Source organism: Augochlora pura, chromosome 7, assembly GCF_028453695.1.
Source record: "Augochlora pura isolate Apur16 chromosome 7, APUR_v2.2.1, whole genome shotgun sequence".
In the NCBI taxonomy this organism is placed as follows: Eukaryota; Metazoa; Arthropoda; class Insecta; order Hymenoptera; family Halictidae; genus Augochlora; species Augochlora pura.
The window spans coordinates 18,593,025-18,616,021 of NC_135778.1; the positions used below are offsets into that span (position 1 = coordinate 18,593,025).

The window sequence follows — 22,997 nt, forward strand, 5'->3', positions numbered from 1 at the left end:
CAGTTGGTAAAGACGCGACGAGCTAACCGAACACCAAAATCGTAACATCGAAAATCCTAGATGTGTTTTTCTTTGAACGCGATGTTCGTTAATAAAAGCGACGAATATTTTGTCAAAAGACTTCTTTCCGAACGTTCCGCGGCGTAATCGTTTCTCGTTTCTACGATGATTCTTCTTCTTCGCTCGTTTCCCAGAGACTCAGTAGCACGTTTCCCGGTCCCACCATCCTTCAGGATTCCTTCGGATCCACAGCTTCCGCAGCTCGTCGTAGATCAGGATAATTGCGGCGTACGGCACGCCCGGTAACCACCATTCCAACCTCAACGGATAAGTCCTGAGGATCTCGTCCATGTACGGCGCGTAGCAGACTACACACGCCATGATTATCTCGAAAAGTATGCCGAAGTTGAGGACCCAGTTGTGCATGCCCTGATAAAAAAGAGAGTACCGCCGCGTTTTGCAAATCATCGCGTCGGCCACTTGAACGACCACTATGCTCACGAAGAAAGCGGTGTGGCAAGTGTATTCGAGAATCTTGCGCTGCTCGTACGTCCATTCTTGGCCGAAACTGTCCGGCATGTCGTTCACCACCGCGCTGTCCCACGTCGATCGTAGACCGAGCAGATTGACGGGCATAAATCCGTGCGCCATCATTATTACGAAGTAGGCGAAAAACCCGGCGCAAGCTTCTATTATGCCGATCTGTCCGTAGGCCATGAAAATTAAGCGACGACTGACAAGATGGTCTCGATGCGGCACTCGGGGTTTTCTAAAATGCAATTGCAATGTCAACAATTTATGACAATTCTGTGGTTGCCGTTTGTGTCATTTCTCTTAACCAGTTAACTGCGTCGATATATTTAGAAGATAAATTTTGTTATGAATTTTATCGATTATACTTTGTATAATCGTTTTTACAATTGAGTCAAAAGTGAATACCATGAGTATATTAACATAAATCGCAGAAGAAATATTTTTATTTTATTTTATTTTACGAAGCTACAGATATTTATTCTTTTGTTATTAATACATCAACGTAGGTACCAAAAACATGCTTCTTTTTTCTTTAACAATTTTAATACTTGGATAGCGGTGATATGTATTCATTTCGACACAAAGTATAAATATTGTTATTCCATTATCATTGTTCATTTCTGACAATTAATTTACATTTATACTAATCTCGGCCTATATAAAACAAACATGTCTAAAAGGATTACCAAAATAAATAAATGCATAAAATCTGCGATGATACAGTATGAATGAATATGATCAATATGTTGCAAAGAATATGTTTATTATTGCTGTAATTTTTTAAGCTTTTCAAAATCACTCATGGTTTTCTTTTTGCGTATAAGTACGCACTTTTCATTTTCAATATTGCAGCCAACATTAAACTCCATTTTAAGAAATTGTATAACATAGCCTTGGTTTTAAAAATAAAAATTAATCATACATACTACTGATACTGACAATATTCCAATACACGTGAGTAAAAATTATGTTTTTACACAAGTATTGTATTACGGATTCACACAAGTATCTATCTCAAGAACATAACCAATATTCATAAAATTTTTGTACACTAAAGGCACATGAAATATATTCATTGTTTTTACAATTGCAAGAAGTTAAAAATGACGTAACAGTATGTTTAAATGCTTCCAATGTTTTTTTGGTTTTATATTTAACCGATTCATTTTATCATAAATACGTAAAATCCATGGTCTAGCAATGCATAAATTGTTCACAATGTATTTGTTAAAAATGAAATTATGAGCCTGTTTAGAGACTCAGTGGATGTAAAAGTGAAAAAACTAATCCGTAGCACTATACTTCGTTCAAGAGTTATAACAATAGGTCTAATGATATCTAAACAATTTTTTTTATAGAATATCATCGATACCTGAGCATGATATCGGATGCAGACTTCTCGTATGCCAGAGAAACAGCTGGCCACATGTCAGTGCCTAGATCTATGCACAATACACAAATGACGCCTACAGGCAACGGTATCCCGAGAATGATGAACGCCAAGAAGGGTGTTATCTCGGGTACGTTACTGGCAAGCGTGTACGCGATGCTTGACTTCAAGTTGTCGAACAGTCTTCGCCCTTCTTCGATTCCTGTAATTATCGACGCGAAGTCGTCGTTCAGCAGAATTATGTCCGCGACTTCTTTGCTCACGTCTGATCCTAACAATAATGAAGCATTGGTACATGTTTATTTAACACTAGAACTAGGATAAATGACCCTTGATAAGTAAGCACAATAAAAAAATATAGATCATCAATTTATATGTAAAATTTTTCCTTTTCTATACATTTTAAATCTTTAACTATTCTTTAAATATCCATGAAAATATGTTTTCAATTTGTAATATTTTCGAGTAAATCGTATGGAAGAAAATGTTGTCGATTTAGATACAGTGATAATTAAGCTGTGGATTTTATGCGTATATGGTAAATATGTGTAGCTAATATACGAACTTAGACACAAAAATAATGTAATACCATTGTTACACTATTTTCAATTGATCAGTATTATTAAAAGAAACAGGTCACTTTTGTGCCATTTCTGTTTCTTAAAATCATCTTGAGAAATTTTGATTTTGCATAAATATTCGCGGGCGATAATGCTCAGTTTATCAGTTCCATTTAATTATTATTTAGAAAAAGAATAGCAATTTACAATATTTAAGCAAATATTGCATATATAATATTGCAATAAGCATTATTTGCTTGTATTCGTTTATTTGATAAAAGTGGCAGTAAATGGTTGCAATTATATAAAAAAAAATACCTGCAATGCCCATGGCGATTCCAATGTCGGCCTTCTTTAGCGCCGGCGAGTCGTTAACTCCGTCGCCAGTGACGGCGGTAATCAAATGCAGCCTTTGACAACTCTCGACGATTTGCAGCTTCTGCACGGGCGACGTTCTCGCGAAAACTATCTCGGTATAGTTCCTTATAATCGAGTCGAGCTCTTCCGATTCCAGGTCTCGTAATTCGTTTCCCGTCACCACGATCGAGCTTTCGTTACGATTGTTATTATTTTGCGGAACATCGTCGGTGATGATGCCAACGTATTTCGCGATCGCTCTCGCTGTGTCAGGGTGATCACCAGTTACCATGATCACCTTGATTCCGGCGCAACGACACTTGTATACTGCATCTGGTACTGTTGGCCTCGGGGGATCCATCATCGAGATCAAGCCAATCTAACAATATGGAGAGTATCAAATTGCTTATGCAAAGTAGCCTAATTGATCAATCAACTAATGTAACGTGCTGGTAATAATTTCTATCGTCGATTTCCTAGATAACACCGTATATTGCAAGTTACTTGAAAAACAAGGTATTCCGAACGGAAACACGGCTTTAGTTATACTATAGTTATATTATGCTTTAGTTATATTATTATTGCTATATTTTTGATTTTTTTATGATATAAATAACTTTATATTTATCGTAAAGGTTACGTTACATTTTTTTTTATTAAGAAACAAACAAAATGGAAGCATAAAGAAATTAGAAAATATCATTTATTCGTTCACATATAATATGATTTTATTTATATACATAATAGTAGTAGTAAATAAAATACATAAAACTTATATTAAATTACATTTCCTTAATCAGCAAAATAAAAGTTTTAAAGTAAACCATTTTTATATTAGATTACTAATAAAAAAGATGTGACAATATCTCTGAATGAAATTAGATAATTCAAAATAAAGCAAAATAAGATTCGTCTTATTCAATAAATAGAATATTAATTATGCCCGAAACAAATAGCGTTTACCGTTTTAACCCTTAGCACTCGAGTGGCGGCTCTGCGGCGCCATTAAAATTACTATAATACATTCCAAAATTATTATTAATAGACATCGCCAAAGCTTAGATTGAAAAATTGTTAAAAGTGTAACTACTATATTATATGAGTTATGAGATTCAATTTCATATGCATAAAATAAATATTGTTACATAAAATGGAAACGCTAGAAGCCAGAAGTTGTTTTAGATTTGCAGTTGAAATAGCTTCGAGTGCGAAGGGTTAAAAATGCTGCAGTTTGAAAATTCGAAAAACTAAAAAGCGAGAAGTGATATCGCTACGCTTTTCATTCCAGTGTAAATGAAATTACCAGCCTCAGGTTCTGAAGTGGAAAGTTTGGGGGATCAGCCTTGAAGATGAAACCCGGTGGAAAGGCAGTAGCGGGAAGATCGCGATCAGCAAATCCAAGTACACGTTCGCCATTGTTCGCAAGAATATAACAAGATTCCGTGTAAGCTTTCTTGATTTCCTCATCGAGCGCTCTGGTCTCGTTACCGAACGCCAGGGTGGAACATCGTTCCAGAACTTTTTCCGGCGCGCCCTTAAAAGAAATGAAATACTTCTTGCCGCACATGTGAACGTTCGCCTGAAACTTGTCCGTCGAATTGAATGGTATTTCGATGATCTGGAATCGGGCAAGAAGCACGGCGATTTTCAACGTATCGATTACGGTATCAAATACGAACGTGACTATGTTTAATACTGCTGGGGCGTCACGGCGTCGTCAGTAATAGCGGCGAATTGTGACGTTATAAGTGTGGATTGTATTAAATGGAGGACCGGAATTTAGTCGAGAAAAAACTTATATATTTAGCCTCGTACTATTTACACCTTTCATTTGGAGGTCCGAGGTCCACGAATTCTATTCCAACTCTAACGTTCTAAAAAATCTTGGCTCTCGAGGTAAACTACTACTCCTCTCACGCATCTCTAATACTCGCCGATTGGTTTTCCATGATTTTGGCAATAACCAAACCAGCGATTCTGTTTCAAGAAGGCACCCTTTCTTTGCGCCTTTGCGCGTCCTTTTGGGAAGTTGCTGGGATATGGAAGGTGGGCGCGACAGCGATATTTTAACAAAGACGGGAAATTCCTCCAGGTGTGATTACGGCTGGCCACCGTTGTAAACTAACATGGGACTTACCCTTCGGAACTTTCCTCTTTTTATGATACGTGTTGGCTATCGAGGCCGAGAGAAGCGAAATCCTAAAGTTAAGCAATAAAATATGCGTTCGCCATGCGTTAGCCAAAAGTCCTAAACTGAAAAATAGCCGGCTAGGCCCGTCCGTGTCATAAAGAACATTAGTACTGGACATTAACAAATACCTTTGTGCAATTTTCCCTGTATGTGTCCACGCCACCTCGCACTAGAACTTCCATACACTTCAGCAAAGCGGCGTCCGAGGCGTCCCCAAAAATTTTTCTTCTGTGCAAAGGCGGCACTGGTAGATCTTCCGGCAAGGAAGCCCATTCTGCTCGATTACAGAGACTAGCTACTTTGGCTAGGTTGTCGAATCCAGGGTTTTTCAGATATTTTTTCCATGTATCCGACGCCATTATTTCTCGCAGTTCACCGTCGTACCACATATGTCGAACCTACGGTATTTTCTGTTCAAAAGTATCCTCAAACACGCCGAAATATGAACATGTAAATATGTGAAATTAAGCTTAGCTTTATGGAACAATTGAGAATTATTTATAGTGTTACTAACCCTTTGCACTACGACTCCTTTTATGTTATGTTAATTAGCACTTAGTTGTCCTTAATATTTTTCTTAATAGGGTCAGATAATTTTTGTCTTTTCTATTGTCTTTATTTATTTCCGTTTATAGACTTTGATAACAGAGGAATTCAATTTGATTTCGTTGTAGAAGAAATGTATAATATTCATCTTTAGCAGGTGTTACATGAAATCTATATCACGAGTCTAACTCGTTGTTATAGTGCAAGGGGTTAAGAGAACCATAGGAAACACAATGACTTTTAGATGTGTTTTAAACGAAACCGAAATTGAAAATTTGATTGGGACGATACATATTTTAATACTGTTATTACAGTTAAACTATTATGTATAATTCTTATTACATAATTGTTTCAACAATAAAATATTTTATTCTAAAGACAATTCCTAAAATATTTTAAACTTCTGATTAGTCATTTTTTGAAGTATTAAAAAATAGCATATAAATCTAAAATACATAGAACTTTATTAAAAATTGTAAGAATAATAGCCATTGTAAAGAAACAAAACTAAGATATAAATATATCGATATTCGTTTTCTACGAATTAATACAATTTTCATTTGTATTTTATAATGTATAATTGATTGGCCCAAATTTAAAAATATTGTAAACAATTAAAGTTCGCGATATATGGAAACATGTGCTCTTTGCGATAATACTTTGTTTGTTAGAATCTTTAAATATTTCACTGCATTATATCTTAATTTATATTTGATAGATTTGTTCTTTCTTGGATTGTTCGATTTGCTATACTTTAAGATCTTATTTAAAAACAATCGACGATCTATCCTTCTCTTCGGTTAACATCGTATACTCGTTTGTTAATATCAAGGTTTATTCGTATGGGATAGTTGCCATTTGATGTGACCTTTCGCTACACAATTGAGTAATGAAATTTCCATCTCTGTGAAATTGGATATTTAATAACAACGAACCTATTATATGAAATTTCAACATTTCTTTCTCGTACAGATACAACAACTATTGCTTACGAATGTATATCTAAAAAAAATTAAAATTTTTTCTTAAATCATCCGCCTGAATAAAAATTAAAATTTACTAATATATTCTTTTCTATGTTTCTACTTTTATAAATTTACGAAGATATGCACGCAAAATATTTCGCAGTAAAGAGGTAAATTGAGAGAATATATTAACCGGTAGGTACCTTAACGCTTTACCAACCTATAATAGCCTATAATAAGCCTATAAATCAGCTTTTTATAAGCTAACCAATAATTTGTTATCTATTATTGAAGTAAAAGAGTTAGAATGTACTACTGTAAGCTACCGTATTATTATACAATTTTTTAAATACCTTTCATGATGAATATAATAAGTAAAATAAATGAACTAGATATTGTTTAATGCTAATGTTATGAAAATTGAGAAATGTTAGATTTAATTACCCTATAATGGCATAAATGGTCAGTAAAGTGTTACATATTTGTCCGGTAATTTTTTTCACCGCCATTCACAAAGTGATCTTTTGGCATTATCTATAGAAATGATATGGTCTATATAAAAATAACGTAACTTGTTAAAATCATATATTTTTCAGTGAAGATTATAATTATACCATCTTTGGTTATAATTATTTCTGTTTGATAAAAATTAAAAATCAATTCATTTAGAATTTAAAGAAGAATCAACTATTTTCTGTAATATAGAAACGACGAATTTTCGTCATTTGGCTGTTGGCGATTGTTTGCGAAATGACGAATTTTCGTCGCGCGGACGAATATGTGTTAAGTTTCGTTAGCAGGAGCATCCGAATAGAATGGCAAAAGGAAAAAGTTCAGCCGAAGGGAAACGAAGCTTACGGTCATTTTATTTTGGGTGAGCGTTCCTGTTTTGTCACTGCATATAACAGCGGAGCATCCTAGCGTTTCAATAGCCTCGAGATGTTTCACCAGACAATATTTGTTTGCCATTCGTTTAGCCGTTAGAGTGAGGCTGACGGTCATGGTGGCTTGCAAACCTTCTGGCACGTTCGCGACTATAATGGCGATGAAAAACATGGTCGAGTCGACCCAACTGTAGTCCATGGTCACCGATAAAACGAAGAACAGCAGTCCGAGGAAAATGGCCCAGGACGAAATTAATTTCATAAACCGATGGATTTCGCGGGAGAGCGGCGTCGGCCTCGATGTCAACTTCGATGTTAATTTAGCAACTCGGCCCATCACGGTGTGATCGCCGCAGGCGACTACGACTCCCTTCCCGGTACCTATTATTCATACTTTAAATAGATCGTACTTTAAGGAAGACATGACAGAAACGAATTTTGAAATCGGCGAGAACAATTGATTAGAAACATTGTTTATGTGTGCCCATAATTATGAAAGTGGTCTAAGTCAAAATTTAAAAGAAATGAGTTTATCAGTTATTTTAACCCTTTGCGGTCGAGTAGCGACTCTAAGGCACCGATAGAAATAACCATGCCACGTTTCAAAATAATTTTTATCATATTTATTTATATTTAGTTAAGAGCTGTTAACTGTTGCACGAGTCACAAAATGCAAATTCTATAAAAAGCCCGAAGTCACATAAAATGGCAACACTACAAGCCTAAACAAATATCTTAGATTTCCACTTAAAGTGGCTCCGACTGCAAAGGGTTAAACTAAATTTATTCAATGTAATTTTCACGATATCGTCGAAAATGAACCGTTAGATGGTGGTTATAATTTCAACATTATATGGAATTCGTTTAGTGTTAATTATGAAAGTGGTCTAAGTCAAAAATTTAAAGAAATTATATAAACGTAACTTGAAAATGACGCGTGGCCCTCTTTGACGCATTTCTGAACTACGTAATAAGCCGATAAAATGAAAAATGACAATCAAATAATAACAGGAACGGCAAATCATTCCTGTTTATCTAACGATATACGATGTGCATAAGGAGGATGTAACTACTCAAAAACACGTAATAGCTTACAGCGATGCTTGTCCAGGCCAAAATCGTAACATTAAAGTAGCATTGACATGGATGAAAATTGCTTAGTCATCGAGTAAAAATATTGAAACAATAGACCAGAAATTTTTGGTATCGGGTCATTCCTTTCTACCGAATTACCGTGATTTTCGGTTGATAGAAATGAAAATAAAAAAAGCAAATTACTTATACAACCCTGAGCACTATTATGAACCGATAGAAAAGTGTAGAAGAAGAAATACATTTTCGCTAAAACGAATGTCGCGGCCGGATTTTATTTCAACGAGATCGCTAGAAGAGTCAACAACAAGAAGAGGAAAAAATACCGCGGGCGATCTGTCTCTTGGCCGCAAATACAATGGATGAGATCCGTGAAAAATGAACCATATAAAATGTTCTATAAAACTTCTTTAGATGCTCCTGAATTCCACGTTTTCGATCTTTCATTTAAAAGAGGAAGACCCAAGATATACGGAAATATTAAAGCTACTTCCTTCGTACGCCCCACCACTAGACCAATATCGGAAAAAAAACATAGAAATATTACGTGTTTACTACCATACATACCTCCAGTTTTTCAGGAACATTTTAAAAATCTCAAAAACTCGAAATGATAAAAATGCATTACTTTTTTAGAATCATTAATGAATGTGCATGAATTATTTCATTATCGTTATTGTTTCAAATAAACCTCATAGTTCTTCATTACTTTAAGTCATTTATAGGACATTCAGTTAATTTTGAAAATGGTCCAATTCAAACTTTAAAAACATTTTCGTATCAAATTCACAGAAAATTTCATATTCGTAATAAATTTCCGTTAATCAAGACTAATAAAATTCTAAATAAAAAGATCGCATAATGTAAAAATATATTTTAATGAATGCAAATGCAATTCATTGAATATCTCGAAACAAGAAATATATGACTTGGACCACTTTCATAATTATGGGCACGTTTATCGTACCTTCCACCACGTTAGTCGAAAAGAAAATCATGTTCTTAGCTTCGAGGACGCTGGTCGTTGTCACCACGCTTGCAGTTTTTAGGAGTGGCGTGGATTCGCCGGTGATCGAGGCATTGTCGACTTTCAAACCTTGAAATGCAATCAGAATGTTTTCAGAAACGTGAACAGTGAATAGCAGACTAGATTATTAATTCTGAAAACTGTACGGTAAGAGATCAATTTGTGGGACTTGGACAAAACTTTGTTTAATCATTAGAGGATTCCAAAAATATAATTACTTTTGTACAGTCAATTTAGTCTAGTTTTAAAAATTATTGCATATTAAAAATGATTGCAGTTACACGAATAGTTTAGTCCGTTATTACATATACTTTAATAATATGAAACGAAATCAGTTTCGTGGATTATCTATACTAATTTGATAGCAATTCGATTGAATTTACAGACTGTTTATAGACTAGTTTTCTGAACAGACTCTGTAATACGCTGGCAATTTATCGGGCAATTTGAATAATCTCACTGCGCAGCATTTCACGGTTCTGTAAATTGGATTTATAAAACACAAAATCAATGCGATACGTCGAGCGTTAACGAAGAGAAAGGCGAGGACTTTTTTTCTCGAGAAATAAGAAAGTTAAGTCCGCAACTACAACAGATGCGAATTTACCTTGACATTCCAGGATCCTAATGTCAGCGGGCACACGGTCTCCGGTTTCTATAAGGACAATGTCCCCGGCTACCAATTCGGCAACGCACAGCTCCCTTTTTTCACCGTCTCGCAATACCTTCGCTCGTTGGGGTACCATGTCCTGAAACGACTCCATGATTCGTGAACTTTTCGACTCCTGATAATGACTGAATATCCCGGTAATTATAATCAGAGCGACCAGCACGATGCCGAGGCCCAAATGATCGTTCGATGCCTCGCCGTTGATCTTGGCTTCCAAAATATAATTGCAGAAGCATAGAATAACTCCGATCTGCAAAATCGGTGAACGTTAAAACCATATATTACGCAATTTCAATTTAAATAATAATAAAAATTTGAAATAATTTATATATCGAATAATTTCGTTATTTCAAATTGTCTAAAGAAATAATGCTAAAAATAGTAATAGACAAAGAGATTATTTTATTACATATTTAATATTTATATACTAATATTTTAATATTTATTTTATTAATATTTTAATATTTATTTTATTAATATATATTATATATATAATATTTAATATTTATTTTAATATTTTATATATTATTTTAAAAAGTTTTCACAACAATTTGTTCAAAGCGTTGCCACTCTTTACGAAAATATAATCCACAAAATAATAATAATTATGAAACCTTCGTAATAATTTGTTAAAAGCAACTTATCATAAATTTGTATATATATACTTAAAATATGCAAAATAATATTGATCGTATTGACGATATTAATGAACGTATTGTGTACCCATATTAACGCAGAAAATCCTCCGAAGCATCGACGAAGGAATTTGAATACGCCGGGAGTCTTTTTTGGCGGCGTGAGCGCATTGAATCCATAGGTTTTTAAGAGTTCGCGTGCAGCAGTCGACGATAAACCGCTCGCCGCATCAGTTCCAAGACTTTGCAATAAATCTTCTGCTGTACGGAGGTGAACGTCTGTTTCGATATCCTGGCGAAGAGATTCCAGATTATTAGAAACTCGCCGTTGCCTTCGCTTGCCAAAATATCGGGATATTTTCATAAAACCGCGACACATTGCGCGTCCTGCCGAATTAAAATTAAAAGAAAAATATGCTTCGTAGAAAAATAGCCTCGGCAACCGAGATATGCGATAAGTTACAAAATACCATCGAGATATCGATGCACACGGATCTTCGAACGATCGTGTGTCATACTTCAATTGTACACGCTAAATGTGCTTATTATTATATTCAGAATTATTTAAAGCAACCAATTAACAAAACATAGTTTTACTTTTAATAACATATTTATTTATTCATTCATTTATATATTTATTCAGTCATTTGTATATTAATTCAGTCACTTATTTATTTGCACAAGTAAGAAACTCTAAATTGTTACTAGATAGCTCTGTTTCTGTTAAATATCATATTATTCTATGACCAAAAATAAAATGACAATGTTACTTATACAGAAAATGATGTATATCTTTTGTAACGTTTTACAGACGTAAAATTACATGCATGAAAAAACTTTTTATCATTTTCACATTGAAAATGTTTCTCGCGTTCCCTGATTGAGTGTATTTTCTACTAGAGTAACATAACTCTAACAAGTGTATTTTCTACAGAGTAAATTATCGACTGCAATTTTTATTCGGTTTCAGTCAATAGTAATCCATTAGAGAAATTCCTGCAAACTTTAGCAACAAACAGAGTTAAGAGACAATTATTCCTTTGGCGAGCCTTCGACAATATTTTTTGTACGAAATTAACCCTTTAAGACACGACAACATTGTACCACAGACGAGGTCGTACTTTGGGAGCCGACAACGTTGCAAGAGCTAACCGCCAGGCGTTTCTTTTTTTTGTGTTTGGTTGCAGTCGTATGCAGTTCGCTAATGAGTCGTTCCATATATAGAGAGGGCGTTCGAGTAGCAGGGCGTTTTCGACAGCATCGATAACATAAGCCTGAAAACAAACACCACATACTTCCGATATTTCACTTTGAATTAATGATACAGTTCAAGATACTTGGATCGCACTAGGTTGATGATTCAAGTTTATACGTAAACTTCCATTGCAGGATTGGTTCGCGAGTATTTTCCAGTCTGCGTTCGTTGGAACGATACGCTGTTTTACCGACCGTGAAACGAAAAGAAGTCGATGGTGTCGCTGATGTGCAAAGGCTGAAGCTTGACGAAACTCGACGCTCGAACGACGCCACGCAGAGGAAACGGGTTCTCGGACCGCCATAATAGCGCCAAAGCGGTGTATACTTCGTCCCGCTCGTTTGTCGTACGTGACGCGACGCTTACCGACGCTCGGCGTCATTTCTTTGATATCCGATTAATGAACAATACAATCTTGGCGTGATTGTTGTCGCAGTGATCGAAAAGTGCGAGTATACTACGTCTGAGAGGGGCCGAGAGGAGAACGACGTGAGAGACGCGTGAGTGCGTGTCTTCGTGGGTGTCTGTACGGACGGTAGGCAGAAAAACATGGAGAACAGACCGGCGCCACTCCGTTCCAGACGAGTCTGTCGGTTCTGTCTGACAGAATCGGATCCACTTAGCTACATTTATGAAAGAGATCATAGTAAGCCGTTTCAAGTGCCGCTTACCCTGCAGATCATGTCGTGCGTCGCCATCGAGGTAATTATTTTCTTTGAAGACGGCATCGACCGCTAGAGCACCATTCTCTCTCCTCACCTTCCATTCCATATTCATCCAATGTACCCACATGGTTTTCCACAATAGTCCCGCTCCATATGCTTATTTGTTTTTCATGCTAACGGTACTCGGTTTCCTCTGCTCGTTTTATTATCGATACTTTTTATCATGTCGAATACATGCTGTGCCAATGAACAGAGAACAGCTTGGATAACGTAGATATCATATTTGCCGATCAAGCTGTTTTCTCCGGTTCTCTACGGAACTTCGATTGCTGTGAAATTTTCGCACATCTATTATGTTAAATACATTGTTACATTGTACACAATTAACATTTCAATAAATAAACCATATTCGGAGAACGATCGTCGTAGATAAATGTTTTCGGACGTAACGATGGTAAAACACGACGCGCGTTCCAATATGAAATTGTAATTTGTTATTTTATCGACGATTGTTTATTTATATACTTATCGATTTATTCCAGCTGGCGGAAAATGTAGCAATTTTCTCATCTATGTAAACACAATGCAAAATTATTTTGATTTTGTGGAAAGTGTTTGTGTAAATAAAATTTTTGTTCTATATATATATTATGAAATATTTGACATTTATCGAAATAAAATGGATAAGATTTATGAATACTTTTTTTAATACTTTAATATATTGTGTTTAAGGTTTACGCAGCGGATGGAATGCCACAAATGATATGCAGTATGTGTCGTTGGAATCTAGACCGTTCTTACAAATTTAAACTGCAGTGTAAGAAAGCAGACGAGGCGTTGAGAGCTTATCCATTGTCTGGTGTTTTGCCAAGACCATTCCCACCGATTCCTAATGATCCTCCCGAAGTTACCGCTAAACGACCACTGGAACAGAGGTCTCAAAATGAACCAGCAAAAAAACCACGAGTCGACAATGGTGACAAAGAAAGACGAGAGACACGAGATAGAGAAAGAGATAGGGAAAGAGAAAGGGAGAGAGAAAGAGAACGAGAAAGGGACAAGGATCGTGATAGAGAGAGAGAAAGGGACAGAGAAAGAGAGAGGGACAGACAGGTAGAAAAGCAGAGAGAGAAAGAAGAACAACATGATTTTTATGAGGAGGAGCAGGATGCTGGTAGCGAGGGAGATCAAGATACGAATAGTGCTAAAGAAGAACGTAAGCTAGAACCAGGTGAGATAAGGGTGCATGCGTGCGATCAATGTGATCGTACTTTCCCTCTGCGTCAAGCGCTTGCTCTCCATATACAAAGAGCCCATAGAGACCGTAACTATAAATGCACAGAGTGTGATCGTATGTTTTTCTCCAAGTATGATCTAGGAAAGCATATGAGTACACATTCAGAGGAAAAACCTTTCTCTTGCCCAGTTTGTAATAAACAATTTTCAAGAGCAAATTTGCTACAGCGTCATGAAAAAGTTCATAGAGACGAATTGCGATATGGTTGTCAGCATTGCGATCGTGAATTCTTTACAACTGAAGAATTAGAAAAACATGAGGACTCTGTTCACAAAAAAGAAAAACCTTTTCAGTGCAATATTTGCAACAAACGTTTCACCTATAAACAAGGGTTGGAACGGCATGAGGTGCTTCATAATGAAGACAAAACGTTTGTTTGTGAGTACTGTAAGGATGCATTCCGTACAAGTACTAAATTAGCTCGTCATTTAACAACTCATGCAGGGCACAGACCATATTTGTGCAAGCTATGCCCTCGTTCATTCCTCCTATCTCATCATCTAACTAGACACATGCGTACGCATTCTGTAGAAAAACGTCACGTCTGTGAAGATTGTGGAAAAGCATTCAAGCGCAAGGAGAGCTTAGAAGTACACCAGCTAACTCACACAAAACGCACAGGTATGGGATTAACTTGCGATGTCTGCCAGGAATCTTGCAGAAATAGGGCAGATTATGTCACTCATATTAAACAACATATTGAAGCAGGTGAAAAAATGGGACCAGATGGATTGCAGCCAGACAATAAAACTAAACTTGAACTAGAAAGCGACGAAGATGAAGAAGAAGAACAATATTCGGATGGCGACGACGATTATGAACCACCGGCATACATCGTGAAGAAGCTTCCAAAACCAAGTAAACCCGATAAATCAGAAAGCGAAGAGGATCGAGAGAGGGAAGAGAAGGATGAAAATCAAAAGGAACAGGTAGTATATGTGAGACGTAAAGATGGAAACATGATTAAAAAGACAATTAAAACACTAATGCCCATTCAGCGTAGAGAAGTACAGGATACAAAGATTAAACAAAGTCCAAATAGTAGTCAGACGCAACAAGTTGCAAAAACTCCGCAGCCTAAGCCAAACGAGGAATCTGCAAAGACTTCTCGAGTAGACGAAACAGAAGCACAAGTTCAGAAAATAGTTGCATCTGTATTTAAGGAACACAAAATTCCTTTGAAGCATCAAAACGTTGCTCAAGATCCAGGTAAAGAATCACCTACAACCACAAACCAATCGAAGCCGCAACAAGGACAGAGTAATACGTCAAATGTAATCGCGGTGAAAGAGGATAAAGTGGAAACTCCTACTGTAGTTACTAACCCACCAAAAGCTGTTAGTACCATTAAAGTAATAAAAAGAATTGTTGTGAGAAAACCGTCCGGAACTACCGAAACTACTACAACTCCAGCAACAAAAGAAGGCGAGGTGTCAGGAATCATGTCTGACTTGAATAGTTCAGGTCACAAAGTTACGAAACGTGTAATCGTTCGTAGAATTATTCGGCAAGGAGATACCACACGGGAAGTTATTATGAATCCCGATGGTACGATAATAGATCCGGCAGAGCTGGCAAAATTACCTACTGGTAACGTTGTCAAGAGAGTTGTTGTTAAGAAGCCACTCGACAAGCATTCAGGTCTTATTCAAGCAGTTTTACAATCATCTACTGAACCACGACAACAATCAACTCCGCTGAAAACTACCGAGACTATGGTAAGTGAATCACCGAAATTCGAGTTGAAAACTTCGCAGCCTGTAATAAGTACACTTCCGCCAACATCGAAACCAACAGTTGCGACTGTTCAAAAATCTACGTTAATAGGAGGCGATCAGGAAACTAAAGAGAAATTAGAACAGTTAGAAAAGAGAGTGGAACAGCAACGCTTGAAAATTGAAGAGCTAGAAGCGCGTAAGCAGCAGCAAGAATATGAACCCATGGAAGAATTGTCGCCAGAGCGGCACGATGAATCCGAGGACGAACAACAATTACCACTGAAGAGAGTGTTCGTGAAGAAAAAGCAGAGCATGTACGATGAAGAACAAGAGTATAATGACAATGACGTAACAACCACAACTCCTATAACAACAACATCTGTGACAACAACTCCTGCGTCAATGTCGAAAGAAGATACGCCGATTGTACTAGAGAAAGAAAAGGCCAGTCCCCTAGTTGTTGATATGAAACCAATTGAAACTGTACAAAAGGAGCTTACAGTTACTCCAAAATCAGGTATTATACCACTTAGAAGAGAAGGTAAACAGCCATTAATAACCAGTTCGAAAGTTTACGGAAATAAGAAAATTATATTGGTCAAGTCGGATGAACCGTCAGAAGTGGAAGAGATGAGTCGGGAACTGTGTAGCATATTGGATTCAGCTGACTCGGTAGTGAAGATGCAGGAAACAGTTCTGACTAATCTTAGTCAAATACCCGCTGTCTCGGATGTTGCTACAAAGAGTGCTGAGGCACCGAAACCAGGTCCTTCCAACGAAGGTAATGCAACGATAAAAAAAGAAGTGGTCGAAGAACAACTCGAAGATCAGGGTATAACTCTTAAATTAGAAGGCACGATGGAAGTGGTAGAGGATTTGCCAGAGTCCGATGTCAAAATAGAAACCGTAACCGATGGAGAACCAATTATAATAGAACAACCTGAACAAAACTCGAATTTAACCTTGGACGAACAGGACCTTTCAGAGTCTGCAGATATTTTTGAACCATCGGACAACGTGCTAGAAGTCCAAAAGAACGAATTGGAAGAGTCTGTGATAGAACTTGATCACGAGACTCACACGATACACTTGAACGATACTAACGATAGTCAAGACAGTCTTGAAGATAAACTGCAACAGATGGAAGGCTGAACTTGTTGGATCCTATTGTTGAATACTTGAAAATGTTGCTTTCGATTAAGAAATACTGGGTTAAAATATAAGCTATGACTTCATCACAATGTTACAAATTTGGAACTCGATCTCGATGCATTGAGGATGCATATAGGTAAACGCTACGATCGTTTTGTCATTAGATTTCTTAAGTAATAATGTGAGTTTAAGATTATTCATATCTTATTGTCACGCTGTATCTAAACTTCTGTATTTATCTTTCATTTTTCTGTTGTGTGGCAGTTGTAGATTCGCGTTTGCATATTAATCATTAAACGACACTATTGAGATACGAAAAAGGATAGTGCCTATTAATCAACCTTTCTTCATAAGAAAGTAAAAAATTATTATTTAAAACCTAAGAAAACTAATTGACGATTTCCATGTGCTACAAGAAATTTGTTATTTATATAACGTCGCAACGACACAAAGATAATATACTGAAAATACAATTAAAGGAACATGTGAAAGGCACTCGTTTTAGATATCTCACTTCCTGGTGATCATGTATATCGATATTGGACGTAAGACAATTGTATATATCTATTTGTGAAATCCCTTTCCCCCCGCCCTTTTCCGAACACGTCCTTTTCATTTACAATGTCTCATGTTCGGTGCAATTTATCGAATGTCTCATTATTATTCAATTGATTACATTATTGGGAACACACAAGGTACTTTAAGGAATTAAACTTATTGTAACACTATGAATATGTGTACGAGGTTAGTGTGAAGACAGTAAATAGATTACTCGATATTCTATTAACATTTGAAACTATGTATCAAATACAGACAATGGTGTGTAAATGTAAAATCGAGTGTTGTTTATTTTCCAGGACAACCTCTTCCGCACATCTAATATGGTACTAATGATTTATATTTACATTGATATGATGACTTTTACATGAACATTTACATTTTATTTCATACAACAGGATATAGAAGACACACACACACACATTTTATTGTCAATATATTATTCTTTTATTTTATATGATATTATATAAACAAAATAACATATGTGATAATATTATTTCCACCGTATTTGGATGTACAATATATAAAAATAAAATGTAGCGTACGGATTTATAAATACACGAGATACAAAACAACGGTATTGAATGGTTACGAGTAATCCACCGACAAGGATGTAAAAAAATTATATTAAATGCTGAAAGCAAGCTGCCGCAATTGAAAATTAAATGGCTGACGTTACATTTTTTTATTGCATGGTAGATAGTGTAATGAAACGATTCTAGCAATTTTAACTAAGAATAGGTCGACGTATATCGGTGACTAAAGCAATACTAATTTTAAAATCATACAATATTGTAGCTGTTGAAGATTACTTTTAAAAGTACACATTTTATTGCAACGTAGAAATCGAATTGGAAATGTGACATCGTCACAATTTTACTTCGGCAATTCATCTTTGGCCTTCTGTATCTTCCAATCGTCGAATAAACCATAACATTTATAATACAAAACATAGTCTCGGACCCTTCATAAATAATACATGTTTTTATTTAATGTATGCAGATGAAATCAATGTATAAAATTCTATGAAATACATACAAAATTCTTTTCTGTTTACGTTAAAAACATTCAATCGTTTGCAAGCTATTTTTCTCTCAACTAATGACATTAAAACTAATATTTTTCCCGCTTAACCTCTTAGGCACGATGCGCCGCTATAGTAGCTTTCGTGAATGGTTCGTGCTTCACTCAATTGTTTTATTATTTATTAAAGCAAACAATTAAAGTGAAAGTGTGTATATACAATATATGAAGAAAAGAATATATGTTATTAATACTATATATTGATATACGGAAAGAAATATATATTAAGAGAAAATGGTAATTGAGTTACAAAACACTTTATTTGCGCAAAATCCTGCTGTGCCTGAGAGGTTAAGGGAAGAAAAAGAGTTCAAAATTTTCGATTTCATGGATATCGTATATGTATATTCGACTTGAATGCATGTAATGATTCGAAGTTTTCGAGTTTTTTTTTTAAACAGGACGACGAAGAACGCCGGGCAGTTTATGCGGGGTTGACGTCCTTCTTAGTGGTAAGGCTCTCCAGCTGTAAAAATAACACTTCGCATATTTTCGATTGATCGATCACTCATTATGTATGAATTGTACAAGAAATAGCATTCCCGTCTTCGAATCTTTCTGTGTATCCTCCTTTCTTAAAGTCCGCCCCGTCCACTGTCTATGTACTCGAACTGCTGTGGGGCAGAGACGATTGAAAATTAAAAAAAAAAATAAAAAGATTGCACCATCTTGTATTTTTGAATGCGTCGAAAACATAGAAAGATTCTACAACGAGAATATAAGAATTTCCAATTATTATTTTTGTGATGTATTCTACTTTTATATGAACTCCAATTTGAAAGTTACCTTTAACCGTTACATTAACTTTCGTAACCGTATTTTGTCTGTACATTTTATTCATAATATAATTAAAGTTATATACAAATAGTCAATAAATTACACAGTTTTGTCAGTATTAGTTGGAAACATGTAGTCGGATCTATTATCAAATTTAATCTAATATTTTCGCTATCGAGTATGTCCAAAAACTCATTATATGTATTGCTTTTCAAACAAATTAACAATTTAGTGACAGAATACATACTTAGTATTGACAATTTCAATATAGTCCTATTGTTAGGTCTTGTTACCGTAGATATTACAAAATACTTTTTAAATATTGAAGTATGAACTCAACTATTAATAATATTTATTTTCGAATTTAAGAATGAACTTCTTTGTTTATTTATTACTTTTTCGGAGCACAGTAAATTTTCATAACTTATTGAATAATAATGCACTGTACTTTGCTGTATTAGTTATTTTATTTATTTATTTCGGAACATAGAGATTTACGAAGGTTTGCTATCGCAACGATAAATTTATTTGTTGGACGTAGAAGAAATAATAAATCACTGCGATAATTGGCCTTAGGTGTTCATTAAAATCAGGTACTGTATGTATTGGCAAATTAAAAAGTAATCCAATTACGATTAACATGTCCCATTCGCTTATTCTTCAAGATCGTACCTCCTTCTCTCCCCTCGCCACAGACGCGTATCCTTCCGGCTCCTTTGCGGAACCAATCGCGTGTGCGTAAACTAATCCGCCTGCCATTCCGCCCAAAATCGGCCCGATCCAGTAAACCCAGTGATTGTCGAACGCATTCATTACAACGGCGCTACCTAATGATCGTGCTGGATTCATTCCTGCGCCAGTTCTCGGTACCTATTCGAATAAACAAATTCATGCAGATTTAACGTCAATGATACACATTAGTATTTATTAGACCGCAATTCTTCACGCGAAACAAAAACTGTCTTCATTAATTGCAAGATGCAAAAGCTTTGTAAATTTTTATTTCCTTTTTATCATTTTAATGTGTTGGTAGTAGTATAATACTATTTTCAAACTGTTTACAAGTTTTTGCTGTTTATCATTTGATCTACTTATTTTTCTTTTAAATGAAGAAATCCACAATTTGCTAATTAGTTTCGTTTAATGATTTTCAAGATATTGAAAAACCTAAGCTACTATTAAAATGACTCTGCGTATACTTTCACGTCATGGCTTCCACTATAATGAGTAAATTTCTGAAACAGGTATTTTATATATTTTTTTTTATGAAGTATATTTTTAAGTACTATAATAGCGCATAATATATCTACATAAAATTAAAGGAACGTCAAAAATTCGATTTTTTATTTCTTTAACTAGAATTTATATTTCAAAAAATTGTTTAAAAGATATTAACAATATTTACGACAACATATATCTGCAGAATTAATATAAAACTGGTGTCTTACGGACTTTAGTAAGAAAAATGTGTTTTACTGAATTTTTGATATTTTTTACTATGCCTGCCCTTTTCGAAAAATCTGAGAAAGTATACAAAGTATTATATAACTATAATAAAACACTACTATTATCAAAATATAAGTATAATCGCCTGATATTTTCAATAACAAGAATTAGCATTTTCATACTTCTGGATTTTTTAAAAAATGGAGTTTGCTACTAAAAATTCTGAAAAATGCGGGGTGTTGCGTTTTGATTAGATAGAATGTAAAATATTCATAATTTTTTAAATAATTTTCCGTTTAGTAGAACAGGAAAAATTGAGCTTAATCTGTTAATCCTTCTAATCACCCTTTCGGATATCCAATTTAGGTCATGAGACGTTCAGGCCTAAAAATTTACATAAGGTGAATGTCTTTAAGACGTAATGCTTAGGTTACAGATTTTTTACGAAACCTTATTTGTATTTACTTGTGAAAACTAATTGTATCAAAATTATATTACTTTAACTAGCTGTACATATTATTGTACTATACAAATTTTAATACTTTATGAAGTTAAAATGATTGTATTTATTAATTTTGCTGGTTACGTAGCTGATAGTAGAACATATAAAGAATAATAGTGATATATTACGTTGGGGAAAAAGAAATCCATTATTTTTCTCTCACACAGAAATATCAGAAATAATTGAAGTTGGCCGGCATGTTAGCAGTCATAGCATCGCCCGGGAGCTAAAGATCGACCATGAAACGGTTTTAAACCATTTGCACAAAGCAGGATTTAAAAAGAAGCTCGACGTTTGCGTGTCACATCAATTAACACAAAAAACCATGATGCTTCGAATTTCCATCTGCGATGCCTTGGCCAAACGGAATGAGATCGACCCATTCCTTGAACGCGTGGTGACTGGGGATAAGAAATGGATCACATACGACAACATTGTGCGAAAACATTCATGGTCAAGGCCTGGTGTAGCAGGTCAGGCGATGGCCAAACGAGGACTAACCAGCCAAGAAGGTTCTGCTGTGCATTTCGTGGAACTGGAAATTAATCATTTATTATGAGTTGCTTCCATATAGCCAAACATTAAATTCGGATCTATTCTGTCAACAACTGGACCGTTTGAAGCTAGCGATTGACCAGAAACGGCCAGAATTGGCCAACAGGAGAGGTGTTGTGTGCCATCGAGACAACGCCAGGCCACGCGCGTCTATAGTGACTCGTCAGAAAATTCAGGAGCTTGGCTGGGACGTTTTGATGCATCCACCATATAGTCCAGACCTGGCACCAAGCGACTACCATGTTTATCTTGAATTGTAAAATTTCCTTAGTGATAAGAAATTGGCATCGAGAGAAGATTGTGAAAGTCGATTACAAGAGTTTTGTCACTAATAGGGGCCAAGACTTCTACGAGAGGGGCATTATGAAGGTACCTTTAAAATGGCAACAAATTCTAGAAGAAAACGGTGCATATTTGACCCAAATCGGATAATCGGAAACATGTTAAATAAAGTCTTGAAGTTCATGTAAACATAATGGATTTCTTTCTCCCCAACCTAATGTAAGGAATAATAGTGATATATAAAAATAAGTGGAGGTCAATAGATATTAGATCTTACACCAACGAGATGGCCGACAGTAACCGCAAGTCCAATCACGAGGGGTGCTACTCCTTGGCTATGTGGCTTAGCTGCGTCGCATGCACCGCATACGACGAGAACCAATATGAACGCCAGAAAGAATTCGATGCCGAAACCTTGCACAGGTGTAACTCCTTTGGAAAGACTTACTACACCCAAAGCGTTCTCCATTGTGTCAGGAGAGAGAGCCCTTATTGCACCCGATCCTGCGATAGCGCCTATACTTTGGGCCAAGACGTACAATAATCCTCTGATTATCGATATCTGAAACATAAATGAACACTCTGAGTAACATGACACTGAATTGATTGATGTTTAAATTAATTACAATGAAAATGTAGTTTTCTATTTTCTTTGATCATGTTTAAATATTGCTATTTTTGTTTAGGATGCAAAGTTTAGTTTGACAAATTTGGAGACATAGATACATATTTTTTTTATATTTCAATTCTGTTGATTAATATGTATGGATTAATACTCTGGGATTTTGTATTCTACGTTGATTTGTGTATGACGAAAGGTGGTTCCTCTTTAATGTCTTCGTGACCGAACGACATT

The 22,997-nt window shown here is 35.6% G+C and overlaps 3 protein-coding genes across 8 annotated transcripts in view; 1 reads left to right on the forward strand and 2 right to left on the reverse strand.

The window, feature by feature from the left end:
• LOC144473433 (sodium/potassium-transporting ATPase subunit alpha) lies at positions 1-13,089 on the reverse strand. The gene is made up of 11 exons (XM_078187292.1): positions 12,778-13,089; positions 11,973-12,125; positions 10,940-11,143; positions 10,154-10,466; positions 9,487-9,615; positions 7,402-7,808; positions 5,161-5,430; positions 4,145-4,459; positions 2,803-3,220; positions 1,907-2,195; positions 1-769 (listed from the first exon to the last, which is right to left on the reverse strand). The coding sequence occupies exons 1-11, from the start codon at positions 12,832-12,834 to the stop codon at positions 199-201; spliced, it is 3,126 nt and encodes a 1,041-aa protein (XP_078043418.1). The 5' UTR covers positions 12,835-13,089; the 3' UTR covers positions 1-198.
• LOC144473432 (uncharacterized) lies at positions 12,331-18,561 on the forward strand. Of its 5 annotated transcripts, none has more exons than XM_078187288.1 (3): positions 12,331-12,808; positions 13,504-14,997; positions 15,067-18,561. In XM_078187288.1, the coding sequence occupies exons 1-3, from the start codon at positions 12,656-12,658 to the stop codon at positions 16,936-16,938; spliced, it is 3,519 nt and encodes a 1,172-aa protein (XP_078043414.1). In that variant the 5' UTR covers positions 12,331-12,655; the 3' UTR covers positions 16,939-18,561. The 5 variants fall into 5 exon arrangements, with proteins under 5 accessions (XP_078043414.1, XP_078043415.1, XP_078043416.1 ...); XM_078187289.1 differs by having other exon boundaries at positions 12,332-12,808; positions 13,504-14,689; positions 14,774-18,561; XM_078187290.1 differs by having other exon boundaries at positions 12,332-12,808; positions 13,504-14,689; positions 14,777-18,561.
• The window catches only part of LOC144473435 (aquaporin AQPAn.G), an 18,340-nt gene continuing 13,323 nt past the window's right edge, over positions 17,981-22,997 (reverse strand). The window contains exons 3-5 of one of the 2 annotated variants that reach the window (XM_078187295.1): positions 22,419-22,703; positions 20,029-20,226; positions 17,981-19,193 (exon numbers count right to left, since the gene is read on the reverse strand). In XM_078187295.1, the coding sequence (XP_078043421.1) occupies positions 19,155-19,193; positions 20,029-20,226; positions 22,419-22,703 (522 nt within the window). In that variant the 3' untranslated portion in view covers positions 17,981-19,154. The remainder of the gene's footprint in view (positions 19,194-20,028; positions 20,227-22,418; positions 22,704-22,997) is intronic. The other variant, XM_078187294.1, reaches the window with a different exon arrangement.